This window comes from Phoenix dactylifera, chromosome 4 (genome assembly GCF_051530095.1).
Source record: "Phoenix dactylifera cultivar Ajwa chromosome 4, Ajwa_hap1_PhDact_Kaust_v1.1, whole genome shotgun sequence".
Lineage (NCBI taxonomy): Eukaryota > Viridiplantae > Streptophyta > Magnoliopsida > Arecales > Arecaceae > Phoenix > Phoenix dactylifera.
In genome coordinates this window covers 12,400,134-12,420,976 of record NC_143193.1, presented here as the reverse complement: position 1 = coordinate 12,420,976, position 20,843 = coordinate 12,400,134, and the positions used below count along the sequence as shown (strand labels likewise).

The 20,843-nt window shown below is 42.1% G+C and overlaps 2 protein-coding genes across 5 annotated transcripts in view; one reads left to right on the top strand and one right to left on the bottom strand.

Annotated features, from left to right (window-relative positions):
- Positions 1-20,449, bottom strand: part of LOC103714355 (chloroplastidic phosphoglucan, water dikinase (ATGWD3)) — a 63,352-nt gene extending 42,903 nt beyond the window's left edge. For 2 of the 4 annotated variants that reach the window (XM_088719759.2, XM_088719760.2), the window contains exons 1-3: positions 20,046-20,379; positions 19,332-19,941; positions 6,365-6,496 (exon numbers count right to left, since the gene is read on the bottom strand). In XM_088719759.2, coding sequence (XP_088575885.2) covers positions 6,365-6,496; positions 19,332-19,941; positions 20,046-20,224 — 921 coding nt within the window. In that variant the 5' untranslated portion in view covers positions 20,225-20,379. Of the gene's footprint in view, positions 1-6,364; positions 6,497-6,678; positions 6,763-19,331; positions 19,942-20,045 lie in introns of all 4 variants that reach the window. The other 2 variants (XM_039133856.3, XM_039133857.3) reach the window with 2 other exon arrangements.
- Positions 6,981-10,903, top strand: LOC149753655 (uncharacterized). Its single transcript, XM_089930312.1, has 3 exons — positions 6,981-9,543; positions 10,028-10,135; positions 10,382-10,903. The coding sequence occupies exons 1-3, from the start codon at positions 8,896-8,898 to the stop codon at positions 10,901-10,903; spliced, it is 1,278 nt and encodes a 425-aa protein (XP_089786438.1). The 5' UTR covers positions 6,981-8,895.
- Positions 20,450-20,843: the final 394 nt, after the last annotated feature.

Here is a 20,843-nt window from a genome sequence, read left to right as displayed (position 1 = left end):
AGCTTAAAAAGGAGAAATGGTAGGATTCTACATGGATTTAAGCTCAAATTAATTTTCTCAAATATTTATATTAATATTATTTTTGAGGGGTTGAGAAGAAAAGTAGCGGAAACCTCTCTGCCGCTTTCATTTACAGTTGTGAAGGCCTTCTCGAGCCTTCCCAACTTCAATCTAATGCTTTAAAGCATCAGACAAGTGCATAGTGAGAGGCCTGGTTCGGAACCAGGTTGACTCGGTGCGAACCGGCCGATTTGCACCAAGTTTGAACTGAACCGGCCGGTTTCGATCGGTTCAGGACCAGTTCTGGCCAGTTCGGTATAGATTCCGGCCGATACACGGCCAGAACTGAAAATAATAAGCGAACCAACCCGGTACCAAAAATAATAAGCAAACTGACCCGGTACCGAAAATAATAAGCGAATCGACCAAGTTTTGCACCGAGTCGAATCGGGTCGGCTCTGCCCGAACCGGGTGGTTTGGCCCGGTTCGGCAGATATTGACTAAGACAATAACGAACTCTACTTGAAGCATACTACCTGAATGCTCGATTTTAGTACACTATAGCCAGAATCGATATGGATGACGAACTTCTGGCCGTTCTGCGTAATGTGATTTACAAAATAAAGCCTGATCCAAAAGTCGCGGCCCTATGTCTAGAAGAGGTAAGTTAACTTAAGTGACATGTGTAAGTTAACTGGTATCTTAAATTATTAACATATTACAACATGGTTCTTTTTCACAGACCAAAATATTTAGAGAGGGCACTGATAGCTTTGGAGTCTCCGCAATTGTCGTAAGAAAAGTATGAATTCTGGTATATTACACATCAGGACATTTACCTAGTGTTACACACTTACTAATATAATACTATCTTATATGTAATTTTCTTCAATATTTTTGCAACTGAATGGTGGATTCATTTTGGTTTTGTTCGCAAAAAATCTTAAGCGGCTAGCTATCCGGATCTTCCCAGATGGTCTCCTTAAGTGGCTGTGAGTGCAACTGGTCAATTTTCGCCCTCATCTAAAGCATACAGAGGAAACGTTTGACATAGAAGCGCCTCAACAACCTTGTATATATTCACTACAATCTAAGGTTGAGGCTAAAGTGCATTTAGGAGGAAGTAGAGCTAAAGTACACAGATCCAATCCATAGTGCTTTTGTTGATGATAAGGACGATCCTATGATCGAATAGCTTGTGGGGCAGCAGAAGGAGCCGAAGCTTAATAAGCGAGGATCGCCTCTATGACCGGTTAGTTTCGTAGCCAACGAGACTAAGGTCGATGTAGGGCAATGGGCAGAGAGAAATATTTCACGCATCCTTCCAGCTGATCAGCCACAGCCACAGCCACAGAAGAGCCGATCACCACATGACTCTCTGTTCGAGACATCCTCTCAGAGATATGTTCGAGAGATGCTTAGACGAGGCCACTACGCTACCAAATTGACTCGATCAGGAGGATGACATACATTCTTCCAACATAGCTAGGCAGAGAGGGGCACGAAAGATAAGTAGGCAGAGAGTGACACAAAGGATAAACAGACAACGAGTGGTACAAAGGGTAAGAAGGCAGCTTGTCTAGCACACTAAAAAAGAAAAACAAAGAGTACCTGCAGCCCCAATGGAGTGTGGAGCTAGTTCACTCAGATTCAGATATCAGGAGCAGCAGTTCTGATGGTCATTGATATGCTGGCCAGAAAGAGAGTGAAGGACATGAGACCACCGTTTATGAGACACAACCTCAGGATGGTATTCGATTCACCGGTGAGTCCCCGTTTACGCATACCACACAGGATAGGAACCACAGTGCACAATCTGATGGAGCCTGTGAGGATTCAATTGCACATAGAAGACGGGCTCCTCGAGGTCATTCAGGAGGACAGGATATAGCAGTAGATGATCTCGCATGTAGAGTAGGATCTATAGACGTATTAGGTTTCGAATTGTATACTGGATTTTATTATCGTAGCCACAGACAGCCTATAACCTATACGGGTACGGATATGGATATGGTGCGTCTGAGACATCTTCCGATGGCTACTACCCTACACAGCCTGGAGTATTTTACGGGTCAGATTTTGCTGTCGGCTTATTCGGATGGGCCCCTTCATAGCCGGTTTATCAGCCAGTTTATCAGCCAAAGGACACCTCTTAGAGCCAGACCTTCAGTGAGAGATCCTAAAGTGCTTATAACCCGGAGTGTCTTTCTTATGGGATAAACATATAAGACTAAAATATCGTTTAATTAAAGAGGTGAGCTAATGTACCTCTTGACTATGCTAATGATCTAAATATCTACGAGAAGCATCACCATTCAACGAGATTTTAAATATTGACGTGTGTTGTACTTTAAATATATGTAATTTATTGTATTATTTTATATTTTTACCTCGCTACTTGATTTGAGGATATTTTATGTTGTTTCTTATAGCATGCAACATCTCACTAATCATTTTATATTTTGTATCGTTTTAAAATAATAAGATGCATTATTCAGGTTAAATCGAAATCACAAAAACATCAAAAAATATGAAAAAAAATATTAAAATACATCAAAAACATCAAATTAGACTTAAAATCGTTGAAAAGTTCAAAAAGATTGATTACCAATTAAATCAACTTGAAAAAATTCAAAAAAAATGGATGAATCGGCACGCCCAAGCACTGTCGGTACGGTACTGGTCGGCACCGTACCGACCCATCCGCCGACCGGTACGGATTCCGATACCAGTTCGGCAGACCTTGATAAATACATTTTGCATGCCTACTTAAATTCAAGATTCGTTGTCTCGGTACTGAGCCTCGTACCGATGCCACACTAGCCCAGTGTCGGTATGGTACAATATGAAATTTTTTGAACCGAGTGTTAGTACACCACTCGTACCGGATACCGGTACTGAATCAGTACGATATGGTGCGCCCTGTACAGCTCAATTCGGGCCGATATAGCATACCGTGCTTAAATTCCATTTTATGGTAAAAACGACATCAAAACTATGATAAAATTACAAATTAGACAGCACCTATCAAAATAATAAGTGAAAACAAAGAAAAATGAGAACAAAAAAGGAAAAAACAACAAAAAATAAGAAAATGGTGTATCCAAGGTCCGCCGTACTGGTCCGGATCGGCGTACCGGTGGCCGTCCGGACCGGTACGGTACCGGTACCGGTCCGGACCACTTTCTTTCCCATAAAAAAAAAAAAAAGCTGTGGCCTCGACCACAGCTTTCTTCCTTAAAACCACGGCGGGCGCGTGGTTTTTAAAACCACGGCGGGCGCGTGGTTTTTAAAACCACGGCGGGCGCGTGGTTTTTAAAACCACGGCGGGCGCGTGGTTTTTAAAACCACAGCGCGTGGCGCTGTGGTTCCCAAAAAAAAAAACCCTGGTTTTTTTTTATTCCCAAAAAAAAACCCTGGTTTTTTTTATTTGAAAGAAGTGGCCCACGGCCACTTCTTTCTTAAAACCACGCGCGGGCGCGTGGTTCTTAAAACCACGCGCCACGCGGTGGTTTAAAAACCACAGCGCGTGGCGCTGTGGTTCCCAAAAAAAAAAACGGCTTTTTTTTTTGTTTTTGAAAGAAGTGGCCCACGGGCCACTTCTTCCTTGAAACCACGCGTGGCGCGTGGTTTTTGAAACCACGCGCCACGCGTGGTTTTTGAAACCACGCGCCACGCGGTGGTTTTAAAAACCACAGCGAGGCGCTGTGGTTCCCCCCCCAAAAAAAAAACACCGTACCGGTGCGAACCGGCCGGTTCGCACCGGTACGAGGCCGGTACCAAGCGGTACCGGCCGGTATCGGCCGGTACGGTCTCCGTACCGGCCTGTTCACAGAAGAAAACCGGAAAATACCGGTTTTCATCTGTGTCCGGTACCGATCAGGGACCGGACCGGTACGTACCGGCCCGTACCGGCCGGTACGGGCTGGTACGGCATTCCTTGGGTGTATCGATCAATTGACCAGTATGCCAAGGCATACTTAATATCGGTACGATACCGAACCGGTACCTACCATACCATTGGCCAACTGGTACGAGCTCTAGTCTGGTTTGGCAATTTTTAGTCAAAACTTTGTACACCGGAGGCAAGAGCTACTCTTGAGAAAGCATCGAATGTAGTTTGGCCCATGCTTTCCTACCTTCTCTCTCTAGTTCTTTAAATAGGTTTCTAAATTCAGTAATATATTCTTCAAAAAAATGAAAATATTTGTTAAGAATCAATCAGAGATCTTACTTTGGTCATGTTGCACCTGACACATCACAATGAAAATTGCATATAGCATGCTCAACTTTGAAGAGTAGCTTAACAAGGTTCGCCCACTCGGTACCAAACCCCATAGCAACACTACCTTGATATAGTGTCAGTACACCTAGTACGGGGTCGAATGCCCCCCATATCGTGTATTGGCTCAGTACAAGTATGGTATGGTACATCCAATATGCACTGGTACCAACCAATACAGCATACCATACTTAAACTAGATAACATAGAAATAGCCATATAACAAGACATGTTGATATATTATGTTCATAATCTTTCTAATATATCTCATGATAAAATTATTGTCTATCCTTGTAATTTGAACAGGCTTGTAGTTTAAAAATCATCATTCCAAAACCTATAAAATAATGTGGAGTTGTGGACCATTGAGGTTTATTTGAGGCATTAGACAACTTATAAAGAATTTCTGATACCATTTGTGCATATTCTCTTAACACCTACAGAAGAAATTACGGATTAAAGAATGCATAATGAAAGTAAAGATAGTTAGGGACTTTAAATGCATCACATTGTGACACAATGAGATTCTTGTTTCATTACTCCCTCACATACTCAAGATCTTTGCTAGGAAGCCAATAGATCTCCAAAATATGTTCTTTACCCTTCTGCTAATTACAAATAGCAAAAGTAAGTGAGAAATAAAAGGGAAAAGGAAAACTTCTTTTCGATTAAACAAGCAATATAAAATGGTTATGCTAAACAAAAAACAGGATTGTTATTCTTCCCTTGGAACTACCACTACAAAACAGCGATTCTTTGACTCTTCTAAAAGATGCTTTAGGAAAAAACTAAAATAACCTACCATCAATCAGCACAAGGTAGATTATAAATTATAACATTCTAATCTAATAGCTGGCATATATGAACTGAAGGAGACACATACTGGGATATCTTTTCCCTAACATAGCTAACCAACATAAATTATGCAAACACATATTCATATGCATACATATAGAGATAAATACAAATAAATATCACAATGATAGCTAAAATAATTAATTTTTATAAGGATTATTGTACCGGTTCCGGGCACCATATCAGCACCTTATTAATATGGTACAGGTTGGTGCATCACCCTTGTACTGGCACATGGTAAACTGTGACAAGTGAGATGGCAGATGTACCATATGTCCATAGGACTACCAAACTAGCCAATTCAAGACATACCGAACCAGACCATCCAGTTACTGGCACAGTTCAACACTTTGGTTCGATATATACGAGGTGGCCAGTTGAAGCCCTCCTGTTCGAAGCCCTAATCATGATTACACTATTCAAAACCCTCCCCAACTGCTTAAGGTGAGTCCCTCTCTCTCTCCCTCCCTCCCTCTATCCCTTCCCCCCCTCTCGATTTGAAGTCGTCATTCAAAAGCCCTCCCTATTTGAAAGCCCTAATCACCGATCCCCCCATTCAAAACCCTCCACGAAGCCCTCAGTCGCTCGAGCAAGTCCCTCTCTCCCCCTCTCCAACACTCCCCCGAACTGGAGCCCTCAAAGCTCCTCACGGAGCAAGTGACTCCTCAGCCTCTCCCCCTTCCTCCCTCCCTCCCTCCCTCTTCCTCTCTCTCCTCCCTCTTCCCCTCCCTCCCTCCCTGTTTCGGTGTACCCCGAAACCATACCGCGCCAAATTAACCACCGGGTGGTACGCACCCTAGTACCGGTTCGGCAAACCTTGGTCAATACAGTATCATATCAAGCCCTTGTACTGTACAGGTACCTTACTGGTATAGTATGGTATACCCAATAGGGCCAATACTAAGCGATACAGATTTGTATAGCAAATTTTGTTTATAAGCACTTGTGAACTAGTACATGTTTAAATGGCTTACAATACTAGAAAAAGTGATTTATGTATTCATGGAAAGAATGAAGAGAATTACCACATTAGAATGAAAGGACTACTAAGAATATAAGGCATGCTTTTAAGAATAAAATGACAGCCGTTAAAGAAATATTATATGATAATTTTTTCTATGAAATTTCAGAACAGAATATTTTCAAAGGTAAATCTTTGAGAAGTAGAAATGCAGCAAATGCGACACAATAAATTAGCTATTTCTTGAAATGCAAAGATAAACCAACCTGTGGTGACGTATTTTTACCATAGTATATCCACTCAAGCTCACGAAATATAAGCCTAGAAATTTCAGCATGTCTGTTTGGCCGACGATGACCTCCATCTTCAAAGCAGGGTATCTGACCCGTGTTGATCCACTGAAAAAAATAAATGAAAATATAAAGCAGTAAAATTACTTTATGAGTTCCATCAAAGAAAGATGAAAACCTGACAACTAAATTCAAATTAACAATGGACTCTCACTTATACAGTACTAATAGCTGCTCATAGATAATAAAACAATCGTTCAACTTTTATTGAGCAAAGCTTTTGAGAAGACCTTCAGGTATATAGCAGAATATATGAGGGCTTCTAGGCAATCTCCTTTAATATTTTCCATCAATAGTTCACGTACAACCTCCAGCTGCATCATTACAAGAAGGCCAAAGGATAAATATATAACTACAGAATATTTAAAAGAAACCATGCTGAGAAACCTTATCCCAACATACAGGGTAATTAACATCTAACCAAAGAAGATAAAGTTCAAAAGGGATCATAAGAGAACCATTTTGGTGTACTCCTAAACTTTATATCTAATGAGTAACAAATCAAGCAAAGAATCATTACTAGGAATTTTTTCATTTTTCTCATATATACCCATCATAAGTGGAAATGTGCCTTTTCTCAAATTCTCTCATCTAAATACCTAGTAAGATCTCGTATTTCTATTTCTATTACACCTTGGGCATTATACCACCAATAGATATTTAACATTATCTTCACCGAGGGAATGTCTGGTCGCCAACAATTGGACAGGCTGCAAGTCAATTTGATGGGAGCAGCATACCTGAAACTTGCAAAGAATTAGTTGCTTATAAGTTGCTTCAATTGAGACAATTGACTTGCAACTTTGGCCCTTTTGCAGCAAAACCACCTGCTGCTGAATTGAATCGGAGCTGTATTTGCAGCAGCTAGTTGCAATTCATCTTAGGATTAACATGCACAGCTGGACCCTCCTTGTTATCATCAGTCATGACCCCTATTAGTCTCATCCCCATCGATAGTGGAGACAGTCCAAAGGTATGCCGTACCGGTCCGGGAGAAAAACGATACCGGATCAGTGTGAGATTTGGTACCGCAGGGTTATTTTTGAAAACCTTGGCGTACCGGTCGGTACCGGCCTTGTATCGGGGACGTAGTTTTTTTCTTTAAGCACAGCGCGCGGCGTACCGGTCGGTACTGGCCGGTACCGGCCCTGTACCGGGGACATAGTTATTTTTTTTCTTTATGCACAGCGTCGCGCGCTGTGGTTCAAAAAGCCACTTCTTTTACTGTGGCCGAAAGGCCACAGTAAAGTTTCGAAAATTTTGTCGGCCACTTCTTTTAAATTTTTTGTGGCCGAAAGGCCACGTGCTGTGGCCCTTTAGGCCACAATTGGTCAAAGCGCGTGGCCGAAAGTGGTTTTATCGCCGAAACAGTGACAGAGTATTTAAAAAAAAAAAACTTCAGATCCAGTGAAAAACTCTCACTCTCGTTCGGCTATAAAAACCGAACGAGAGTGAGTATTCAACATAGATACGAGAGTGATAGTATTCAACATAGATGAAGTGGCTTTGAGTCTCTAAGGGGTAACCAGAGAAGGGTAGATTTGAGAGATAGCCCACAAATTGAGGAACAGGTCCTTCCCAAAAAATCAAGCGGAGAGTATTTAAGGTGTGATTTCTTTCTCCTATTTTATTTCTTTAATTTTGTTAATAAGTAGCTTAAAAGAAATAGTTTAGAAATTGCCAAAAAAAAAAGAAGATTATGCTAAATTTACTATTTTGGTTTAATTTTTTGATGTGTTCTAGATTTATGGTAGGAATGGAGCCATCAAAGAAAACCAACCCCACAAAGCGTGATATTGGCTGGTCTTATGGACGAAAAGTCGGAGAGCGGCACTAGTTTCAGTGCAACTTTTGCAACAAGATCTTCAAAGGAGGAGAGATAACCAGGTTGAAGCAATATTTAGCCGAAAATTCCGGTGAGGTTGTTACATGCCCGAATTGCCCAAGCGAGATCCGTGTGCTGATGAGACAGAATCTCGTTGAGATCAAAGAAAAGAAGGAGAGGATTTCCAAGAAAAAGGCAGAAGTGGATCGCCTAGCGGCAGAGCCACCTTCCTATCATTCTAGGGAGCCAAAGGAGGTTGAGAATCTAGAGGAGGCAGAGGTCCAGGCTGCCATGCAGGCAAGCCTGGATGATCAGTAGCAGCAGGAGGAGGTGGCCAGGCATAGGGCTCGATTTGGGCCCTCTGTCTACGAGTCGGACGGCAGTTCTGAAAGTACCAGGCAAAATCCAGAGTTCTTGAGGACAACCTCAGTTAGGAAGGGTGTCGGCAGAGAACGTGGCCGGATTGCATCTATGCTGGATGATTTAGGTAGTCGAAAGAAGTCATCTAGAGGGATTCCACCAGGAGCAACAATCCATGATGTAGATCTGCATGCTCTCCCCAACAAAGATTCAAAGTAGCAAAGGATAGACTCAATGTGGATGAAGGATAAGAAGACAAAATATGTGGCGAGCTATTGGATCCTGGTTCCACTTCAGTCACATCCCAGCAAATGTGGCAGACAATACGTATTACAGGTCTGCCATTTCCGCCATACAAGCTGCCGGTCCCGATTTAGTTCCTCCAGACCTAAAGGACATCTACGGTGAGCTTCTTGACAACAATAAAAAGTTGGAGAAATGGATTGACTCCTACAAGAGCAAGTGGCCCATATATGGACTAACCATCATGTGCGATGGTTGGACCGGTCTGACCAGACGGAGCATCATCAACTTTCTGACATATTGTGATGCGAAGACCTTCCACAAGTCGGTTGATGCTTTGACTCATGTGCACAATACCTCGTACATCCGGAAACTTATGAAGGATATGATTGATCTGATAGGAGAGGAGAATGTCGTGCAAATCGTCACTGATAATGGGCTGCAATATAAGGCCGCCGGGGAGATCTTGATGGAGCGACGACAACATATTTTCTGGACCCCATGTGCTGCACATTGTATTGATCTCATGTTCATGGATATTAGAAAGATCCGTAGGGTGCAACAAATGGTGGAGATAGCCCAACGCATCACCAGGTATATTTATAACCATACCTGGGTCCTTTCACTTATGAGAAAGTATGCAGGAGGAGAGATTCTAAGACCAGGAGTCACATGATTTGCTACCAACTTTATTGCACTTGATAGCATTCTCGAGAAGAAAGGAGCCCTACGTCAAATGTTTGTCAGTCCCGAGTGACATGATAGTAGATATTCTTATACCGGCAGTGAAGGAAGCAAGATAGAAGACTTCGTGACGAGACAATCATTCTGGCAGCGGGCCACTTCAATAGTCAATGCTATCAAACCATTATATGAAGTGCTGCGGGCCGTGGATAACGAGATCTACCCTTAAATGGGATTTCTGTATCACATGACGGAAAAGGCAAAGACTTGGATTATCGAGGCAGATCCAGCCCATGGCCAGTTGTACATCAACATCATTAAGCGATGGTGGGGAGCGCAAATGGGTACGGAATTACATCTAGCAAGTAAGAAAGATCATTGACAATTATAGTGATGGATGTACTTGTATAATTATGCTAAGATAGTCTCATATATGTGCAACGTACTACCTAAACCCCCGGTATCAGTATGGTGTAGATGGAATTAGTATGGATGACACACTTCTAGAGGCTTTGCGTAATGTCATTTACAAGCTGGAGCATGATCCAGAAACCACGGCCCTATGTCTTGAAGAGGTAACTATGATTTAGTAATTAGCAGCATGTGTAAGTATGCCGGCATTTTTAATGATTAACATCGTAGAACATGCTTCTTTTTCACAAAGAAAAATATTTAGAGAGGGCACCTACAGTTTTGGATAACAAGCGGCTGTCGTCAGCAAGCAGACTATGAATCCAGGTATGTCACACATCAGAAAGACATTTACATGGTATTACTTGGTTACTAATATGGCACAACCATATATGTAATTTTCATAAATATTTTTTGCAGCTGAATGGTGGGTGCATTTCGGCGGGTCCGCGAGAAATCTAAAACGGATAGCTATCCGGATCCTCTCCCAAACAGTCTCCTCTAGTGGCTGTAAGCGCAACTGGTCTACCTTCACCCTCATCCACAGCAAACAGAGGAACCGTTTGACACAAAAGCGCCTCAACAACCTTGTTTATGTGCATTACAATCTGCGATTGAGGCTAAAAAGCATTCAGGAGGAAGTAGAGCTCAAGTATGCAGATCCGATCTACGGGACCTTCACTGTGATGACGACGATCCACTGCTCAACTGGCTTGTGGGCCAGCAGCAGGAGCCCGAGTCGCCTCTACGACCAGCCAGCTTTACAGCCATCGAGGCTAGGGTCGATCCAGAGCAATGGACGGAGCGTAATATTCCACACACTCCCAGAGCTGATCAGCCGTAGGCACAGGGGAGCCAGTCACCACATAATTGGTACGAGACACCCTCTCAAACAGCTAATCGAGGATGCTCAGCAGAGGAGGGCAACATAGCCAAGCAGAAAGGGGCAGAAAAGAAAAACAAAAGGTCCCAATGGAGAGTGTCGAGGAGGAGACTTCGACCAGCAGTGATGAAGGTTCTGGTAGTGATGGATCTTCTAGCCATGGAAGGAGCGAAAGACAGTATGGTACTTATGAGACACAGCCGGAGGATGGTCTTCATTTCACCGGTGAGTCCCAATTTATCCATATTACATAGGATACGGACCACGGTCGACCACCTGATAGAGTCCGTGAGGATATCATTGGATATAGAAGACGGACTCCTCGAGGTGGTTTAAGAAGATAGTATACAGCTGCAGATCAGCTCGCATACGGATACGGATTCTATTATCCAAAGCCTCAAGCATACGAATATGGATATGGTGCATCGGATTTTGCTTCCGCCATATTCAGATGGGCCCCTACACAGTCAGAAGACACCTCTCAGACCCAGAGCATAAACGAGAGATCTGACAATTCTTCTAATCCGGCGCGCGTTCCTTCTGATTAGGTTGATTTGCCTCCTTCTGACTATACTTATGATCCAGATATCTATGAGAGTCATCGGCACTCGTTCCGATTTTAGATATCTGAGAGTAACTTAAATGTATGTAAATGATTATACCTTAATTTGAAGATATTTTATATGTATCATTTTATCATTTGTAATTTTGTATCATTTGGAACGGAAGAAAGTAAAAAAATGCATCATCTATCTTCAACCCTAAAGTTAAACATAGAAACATCAAAAATCATAAAAAAATAAAAAAAAACATCGAACTTCACTTAATTTCACAAAATAAGATCCAATAGAGACAGAACTTCAACAAAAAAAACACCAAAACCCAAATCTGGCCATTCAACCGGGACCGGATGGGACCGAACCGGGCCGCCACAGATATGCCGACCGGTATCGGTATAGCGAACCTTGGTGACTTGGTCCAAACCATCACTAAATATATTTATAACTATACATGAGTCTTATTACTGTGAGGAGGTATGTAGGAGAGATCTTGAGACTAGGTGTGACACTGTTTGCTCCCAACTGTTGCACTTGATAGCTTCTTTGAGAGGAAAGCAGCCCTATGTCAAATATTTGTCAGTGCCGAGTGGCAGAAAATCAGATTTACGAGGGTTGGCACTAAGGGGATCATTGTGGAGGACTTGGTGATGAGGCAGACATTCTGACAGCGGGCCGAGAAGATATTGAAAGCTATCAAGCCATTCTTCGAATTGCTTCGGACCATAGACAATGAGAGATACCCATGGATGGACTTCTTGTATCATATAACGGAGAGGGCAAAGAATCATATCAATAAGGCAGATTCATGCCCAGGAGCACATCAACATCATTGAGCAATGGCGGAACTGTAAGACGGGTAGGAAATTGAATCTAACAGGTAGGCAAAAACATTGAAAATTAGACTACTCCTATACTTGTGCAGTTTTACTAAAATAATTACGAACTCTATCTGCAACATGCTACCTAAACCCAAGATTCTAGTACATCGTACCAGAAATCGATATGGATGACGAACTTCTGGTCACTCTACATAATGTGATTTATACGATGGAGTCTAATCTAGAAGACGCAGCTCTATGTCTAGAGAGATAAGTTAACTTAAGTGGCATGCATAAGTTAAATGATTAACTTGTTACAACATGGTTCATTTTCACAGACGAAAATATTTAGAGAGGACACGAAGAGCTTTGGAGTCCGACAGCTATCATAAATAAGAAAAGTATGAATCCAGAAATATTACATATCAATATTAACTATTACCTGATGTTAGATGGTTATTAATATAATACTATCTTATATATAACTTTCTTTGATATTTTAGCAGCTGATGAAGGATTCATTTTGGTTTTTCCGCAAAAAATCTTAAGTGGCTAGCTATCCGGATCCTCTCTCAGACGGTCTGCTCGAGTAGGGGTGAGCGCAACTAGTCCACCTTCGCCCTCATCCATGGCAAGCAGAAGAATTGTCAGACACAGAAACGCCTCAACCATCTTATATATGTTCACTATAATTTAAGGTTGAGATTGAAGTGCATTTAAAAGAAAATGGGGCCAAAGTACACATATGATCCAATCTTTCGTTGACGTTGAGGATAATCCTATGATCAGATGACTTGTGGGCCAGCGAGCTGAAGCTTGATAGCCAGGATCGCCTCCACACCGGCCAGTTTCGTAGCAAGCGAGGCAAGGGTCGATGCAAGGCAATGGGCAAATCACAATATTCCATGCATCCTTTTAACTGATCAGCCACACCACAAGTGTCACTGAAGAGTCGGTCATCACATGACTCCTGTCCGAGACATTCTCCTAGACAAGGTCGGCAGAACCGTTCCGAACCGAACGGTTTTGCCGTTTCGAGCCGTACCGGTGGCTCAATGGTACGATTCCGGCTGTAAAAAAAATGCATGCCAGAACCGGAGGAGAGAGTAAGTGGGGGAAGGAGGAAGAGGGAGAGGTGGCAGATGCTAGTGGAGGGTTGCTAGGGGCCGGTGAAGGCCGTAGGGGGCGAGGTCGTGGCCGGTTCCCCTGAGCCGTAGTCGGACTCCTGTTTTGTTCGAAGCAGAGAGGTGAGGCTGCTAGCGAAGGCCGCAAGGGGCGAGGCCTTGGCCGATTTCCCTGAGCCGTGATTGAGCCCTTGTTTCGTTCGAAATAGAAAAACTGGCCGCGGCCTCTGCCGCCCCCCGCGGCCCTCCACCAGCATCCGCCAGCCTCTCTCCCTCTCTTTCCCTTCTCTCTTTTTTCTTCTCCCACAGTACCGTGCCCTCGTCGGTACCGGCCCGACACGGCCCGTACCGACTCAAGCCGCTGGAGAACCGGTACCACCTTGCTTCTAGAAATATGATCGAGTTGCTTAAGTGAGGGTACCACTTTATCCAGTCGACTCAATCAGGAGGGCGACATCCATCCTTCCAGCGTAGCCAGACAGAGTGGCACGAAGAAAAAGCAAGCAGCTACTCAACGCAGCAAAAAAATAAAAAAGAAAGGCAATTGCAACCCTGATGGAGAGTGTGGAGGAGGAGCCAGTTTACTCAGATTTAGAGACAATCCCAGTGTACCCATGCTGCAAAGGATAAAGACCACAGTGCACGATCTGGTGGAGCCCGCGAGGATCCGATTGCATATAAGAAACAAGTTGCTCGAGATCATTCAGGAAGATACAATGCAGCTGCAGATGACTTCGCACGTGAAGTAGGATCCATAGACGTATTAGATTCTGAATCATACACTAGATCCTATTACCTGCAGCCACAGGCAATCTATGACCTATATGGATACAGATATAGATATGGTGCATTTAAAACATCGTCTTTTCGTGGCTACTATCTTACGTAATCCAGAGCATCTTACGGGTCGAATTTTGTTGCCGGTACATTCAGATGGGCTCCTTCACAACCATATTATCAGCTAAAGGACAACTCACAAAGTCATAACTTTAGTAAGAGATCCAAGACTGGTTATACCTAGAGCGCGTTCTTTATAGGATGAACATACAGGACTGCAACACCACTTGGTTAGAAGGATGGGCTAATGTGCCTCCTAATTGTGCTAATAATCCGAATAGCTACCACAGATATCACCACTCGACGAGATTTTAGATATTAGTATATATGTTGTACTTTAAGTTTATATAATTGATTATATCATTTTATATTTTGCATCTCATTAATTGATTTTAAGATATTTCATATTGCTTGTTGTAGTATGCAATATCTTACGAATCATTTTATATTTTACATCACTCTAAAACATCAAAATCATTTAAGGTGTATCGAGATCATAGAAACATCAAAAAATATCAAATTATACTTAAAATCATAGAAAAAGTTGAAAAAATTGATTACCAATAATTCAAACTTAAAAAATATTTAAAAAAATTAACTAGCATGCCTCTTCGTATTGTGTCAGTATGGTATCAAACCAGCCGCCGATTGGTACGAGTTTCGGCATGCCTCTCCATACCGTATGTTAGTACGGTATCGAACTGGCTGCCGACCAGCACGGATTCCAATACCGATTTGGTGAACCTTGTATCTAAGATCTTCCCAACGCATACCTTATTTGGACTAAACACACCCTATGGGGTTCCTCATAGAAATGGTACTATACCAACTGCGGGGTTCCTCTCGAATCGAGATTTAAAACCCTAAGTGCACTATTTCTCAAAGGAGACTTTACCAAGTCAATTGTAGGGCATGAATGGCTATAAATGTAAAAAAGAGGACTATCTTGTCATTCATAGTGAAGTAAGGGATCTTGACATCAAAATCCCTTTTTTTATTATTTTGTGATTATTTGGTTGTCAAAGCTTACACCTTTCAAAAAAGATGCCAAATATTTCTCAATTGTAGATAAAGATAACATTCTTACATTAAATACTTAATGAAGTGTCTGCATGGTGTCTGCATGTAGACACCAAACAAAGCATTTGCAATGTCGACTTGAAAGGTGACAATATATGATTATTGAAAAAGGAAAGGAGAAATTTTATGATAGTTATTTTGAGGAAAGATACAAAGCGTGCTCTTATCAATGTTTCTTCATTTATGTTGATAAGAATGATGCAGTCCTTAACCAGATGAATGAAGAGAGTTGCAAGTAGGCATGCCTGAATAATTGTTCTTACAAAACCGCTTCTTTCAAGTACCGTAAGAATGTTTCTAGTGATGCTTGTCTCAGTTGTTTTCTCTAAAGAATATCACACTTGACTTAGAAAAACATAATTCCTTCGCATACATTAAAGTGTAGATCATCCTTATGGCTCATAGTCCTAAATCAGCCAATAAGACAATGGCTCGAGTTTCATGTGGTGCATCCCTTATAGTTGACATTACTGTTGCATTGTAGATCATCCCCATGGCTCATAGTCCTCAACTAGCCAATAAGACAATGACACTAAGTTCCATTCTTGGAGTTTTACGTGGTGTATCCCTTATAGTTGGCATTATTGTTGTATTTGTGAGAAGAAAAGTTTCAAAGGTGGGAGAGGATGATTATTTCAATCAAGTAGCAAGAATGCCCACCATGATTTCTTTTGAAAAATGGTAGCTACTAAGAACTTCCATAAAAATTGGAAAAGGGGGCTTTGGGTCTTTTCTGAGGGAACTTTGCGAGACATTAGAGTTGTAGTGAAGCACTTGGATGGCATTGGTCAAGGAAAGAAAGAATTCTTAGAAGAAGTCAAGAGGGTTGATAGCATTCGCCACATCAATCTAGTTAGGTTGATAGGGTTCTATGCTGAGAGATCACAAAGACTTCTAGTCTACAAATATATGCCCAATGGATCATTGGATGAGTGGATCTTCTACAGAAATCAAGATGTTGCTCTTGATTGGCAAACAAGATGTAAGATTATCTCTGATATGGCCAAGGGACTCTTATCTTCATGAAGACTGTTGGCAAGGAATTGCTCTTTTAGATATTAAGCCACAAACTATCCTCCTAGATGACAAGTTCCATGCTAAGGTGTCGGATTTGGGCCGTTCAAGCTGATTAACAGGTATGGGAGCCATGTGGTAACGGGGAACACCTGGTATTATAGCTTTCGTGCTGTAGTCATGGAAATTGTGTGGAAGAAAGAACCTGGACTATTCCCAGATGGAAGAGTTAACCTAGTTAGCTTATTGCAAGAAAAGGTTAAAGCAAACAAATTCTTGGATCCCATTGGCAATCATAGCAAGGATCTGCAATTGCATGGAGAAGAAGTCATTGAGATGATGAAACTTACAATGGATACCAATGAAAGGCCTTCCACGTTAATAGCAATGAAAGTTTTACAAGATGCAATGAATGCAGAAACTAGCCTAGAATATAACTTTGTCAATACTACTCCAATGATGTCAAGCATAGTGGATTACTCGGATGCTTCACTTCCACCAACAGCATCCCTTTTATTAGTATGCAAGTGAAAGGATTCTTTTGAATAATAAGTAATTTTTTAAATAGTTGTTCTTTTTGTCCGAAATAATAGTTTTGCATGTATAGAGAAGTTTATAATGCATGTTTTTTTATCTTTCTTCCAAACTGTTGTGGAAATTCTCCTTTCTTTTTTTTTGGTAATCATATAATGTCCCCTTTCAAGTCTATATTACAGATGCTTTGTTTGATGTGTACATACAAGCACTTGTTGTAAGTGTTAATATAACAAATATTATCTTTAGCTAGAAATAAAAGAAATATCCGGCGCCTTTCTTTTGAAAGGCAGAAGCTTTGACAACCAAATAACAACTAAAAAAGGGATTTTGACATGAGGGTCCGTTATTTTGCTACACATGACAAGATAGTCCCCTTTTCACATTTAAGACAATCAGCCTGGCATTTTGATTTAATAAACAAATTAGCCCTACTGCCGTCATTTTCTCTATAGTAGTTAAATGTAGCACTGCCTTGCTTGTTGATGCCCAAGTCTCAAAAGTAAGACCAACTTTTTTCTTTTTTAATAAAGTATTAGGAGATCCTAAATAAAATTAGGAATGACCTTCACCAGCTACACCCGAAATGCAATCATGAATTTTGGTGCTAATCATACTCCTTTAGATATTGAAGCAAATTTGTTTAATAAAATGCCTAAGAGTAGTTGCTCATTGAAACTCTATGCTCTTGGGTTTCTAGAAGATGCAAATAAGAGTCATTAAGGATGTTTAGCTCAAGCTGGACTGCAACATGATATCCTAGACCATGACAGTAAGCAGGCCTCCAAGGCTTGGGGAATTCGAGGCCTTGTGCAATTTCCTAGATTTGATGTCGAAGAGCACCCTCTTGTTGAGCACGGAGCATGTGATTGGGTACAGATACAAGAAAGCCCCACAATACATAACATCTTACAAGAGAGACTAAATATGGATACCATGTAACCTACTGACTTGTTGTAGGTTTTCTCTTTTAATGTTTCATGGGCCCACACCCTCTGGACTGGAACATGTAATCATTGTCTAACTTGACCATTTCCTAACTTATCAAAAAAGCCACATAGAGAGAGATTGTATAAACTCCAGAAAGAAAAACAAAGACAAACTCCTCTATTGGCAAAACATCATCCGGCAAAACCTCACATAAAAAACATATATTATGGCCAACTTAGCATCCTGTTCATCTGAATCTATTTGGATGAGATCAATTGTCTTCAGCTTTGATCAAGTGCATGGTTTTCTTGTAATCAGCCCAAGTGATGATTTGTGGTAGCAAGGTGTTTTATCATCATCATCTTTAGAAAAGAAGAGATCCATGGATGGAAAGGTACATCAGAGTAAACCATGGAGATCGATGGTGGCTTACCATGACCCTATGTATGGAATAGTTTGTGGAAGGTGAAGGATTAATATAGATGATTGGGCACAAAACTTAATAGCTTAAGCTTCTAGGTTGAATTGGGTTCCAACATGTATATCAAGTCCTTCTAGTATTAGAAGTCATTGTATACCTAGCAAATAGTATCAAAGCAAATGGTTGACCATCCTAGATGACTCTTGAAACAGAAACAGACCGAACCGCCCAGTTTGGCCTATACTGAGCCGACCCGGTGGGAGACCGGACTGATTCGGCTTTTAAAATCGGGATCGGTTCCGAACCGGCCGGAACTAGTCGGAAAGGGCCAGAACCGACCGAACCAGTCGTGAACAGGCCGGTTCCATTCAAACTCGGTGCGAACCGGATGGTTCGCACCGAGTCGGGCTGATTCGGAAGCGGCCACCCTCTCCCTTTCTTTGTTTTATCATAAGAGAATGTTGGAAAGGCCCAAGAAGGTCTTCCCGACATTTTTTCTTTTTTCTAAATGTCTCCCTCTTCTCCCCACGGCAAAAATTACACCGATTCAGCATGATTAAAGGAAGATCCAAGCCTAAATAAGGTGTGCTTCCTTTTTCATATCTCATTTTCCTTATTTTTTTTGGAGGGGCTCCAAAAATAGCTCGAAATTTGCAAAATAAAGAAAGATCATGCCAAAATTTTCTATGTTGGCTTTATTTTATGATATAATGTAGATCTATCTATGATCTATATATCAAGCTTTTTCTTCCCTTTTTACCTAGACTTCTTCCAAGTCGTAGGATTTATTCCTTCATTTTGTGAGAGGCATTTCTCTTGTTTAGCTAGGATTGTGATTAGTCATAGATTTAGGTGCATTCCCTTTATCAAAACCTTTTGTGAAAGGCATCCACCCACAGAGGACTGATCTCAAGCCGCGAGCAATTCAAAAGAGGCATTAGTCGCTTTAATTGCTCGTTCTTTGATTCCGAATACAGACTGACTGGATAAATTGGATAAAGCCTGCAGGTGAATATCGAGATTTTATTTGATTATGATTACTTGAAGATGCCATAAATTGCCATATATACCTTAAAAATTAAACTAGAAGCCCTAATAATATAAATGGTTTAAACATTACTTAAAACTCTAACTGAATGTTTAAATTATGCAAACATACCTTGCGCCACCAATTCCTGGCGACCCGATCACCCTCCACCAACTTCAACACAACACCATCAAGCCCATCAGTGTCCCATCTCCTCTCAGCCTCCCAGCTCTTATGCTCGTTAGACCTCATGAATGAAGCTGCCCTGCCTTGCCACTGCTCGGCAAAAGGGCTCGGCTCCAATTCTGAAACAACGCCACCATCTTCACTTGCAGGTGCACCTCCACCATTTTCACTGTCCAATTCCTCAACCACCTCATCAGTAGCAGCCCCCGAAAGATCCACAGCCTCGCCAGTCTTGTTCCAGCGACAGACCATATCAAACATCCCTTCCTCAGGGAGCTTTAAAACCCGGTTATCTCCATCCTCCCATATCATACCCTTCCTTCCTTTCATCAAAATCACAAATTTATACTCAAGCACTTCTCCACCGCAAAGCTCGAGCTCGCAGACCCACCCCTCCGGCGTCCAATCCATCGGGACCTGCTTCTTCCACAACCCGAGCTCTTTCGTGGAGCCGAGGACGGCAACCTGCTCCCCGAACTCGACCTGGTGGTCGAGGCGCACCCGGATATGGACCCTCCGGCGCTTTCCGGAGGCCTTGCGCTTCTCCTCCTCTACCCTGCGGATCAAAAATCCAATTTTTTTCAAATAAATATATAAAGTTCTTCTAAAGGTGAGACTTTTAAGCACAAGATCTTATCTTTTTCTTTTTTCCTCCATTACCTTTCAACTGAGGGGCTGCTGCTGCTGAAGCTGCGGCAAGAGAGGCGACGAGAGGGGAAGGGGAAATAGCGGCGTGGTCTCGGCATTGGCGGGGAGAGGCGGCGGGCAGGGAGGCGGAGAAGGAGGATTTCGTGGTGGTTTTTGGGGAGAGAAGAGTGGAGAGGGTGGAGAGAAGCCATTTGGAAGGCAATGGAAGGATTCTTGGGGCACGGGAGAAGGATTTTATGGATAGGATTGATTACAGTATCACGAAGAAGACCTTTTTGATTATCGGTTCACGGGGGGCAACCGGAGCGGACGCTTTTTTGGGGGACGGGTGCATCCTCTTTTTTTTCTCTTTTTTCTTTTTTTTTTTTTTTTTTTTAATGATGAAAATGGCTACCCATTCATGATAAGTCTAACGTAAATACAACCAATTAAATCACGGAAAAGTAATAACAATAAAGAAGAAGAAGCATCTAATGCAGAGGTCCACAAAAAATCTCCAGGTGCTAGGCAACAAAAGAGGCGACCCAGTCTGTGGCCCTGTTCGCCTTCCTAAACACGTGATCTGCCTGAAAGCCGCTCATCAACTGAACCATCCTGTGAGTCTCCCGGATAAGAGGATGACCATCACCATACCTGTTCGCCCCTCGGATCCAATCGATCACCACCGCTAAGTCCCCCTCGAGGTACACCCGCTCGACACCAAGCACTTGTCTGGCATAGGATAAACCCTCCCAAGCAGCCCGCAACTCTGCTCCAACTACTGTAAGCCCTGGTGTACGCCACCCTCCTGTAGTAAGCAACAAGGGCAAA

Bases quoted from the DNA above. Each gene is read 5' to 3' on its own strand.
- LOC149753655 (XM_089930312.1), top strand. From the start codon at position 8,896: ATGTGGCGAGCTATTGGATCCTGGTTCCACTTCAGTCACATCCCAGCA. The intron at 9,544-10,027 runs GTCACATGATTT...CCCCGGTATCAG, and splicing joins GAGAGATTCTAAGACCAGGA to TATGGTGTAGATGGAATTAG. The intron at 10,136-10,381 runs GTAACTATGATT...TTTTCATAAATA, and splicing joins CGGCCCTATGTCTTGAAGAG to TTTTTTGCAGCTGAATGGTG.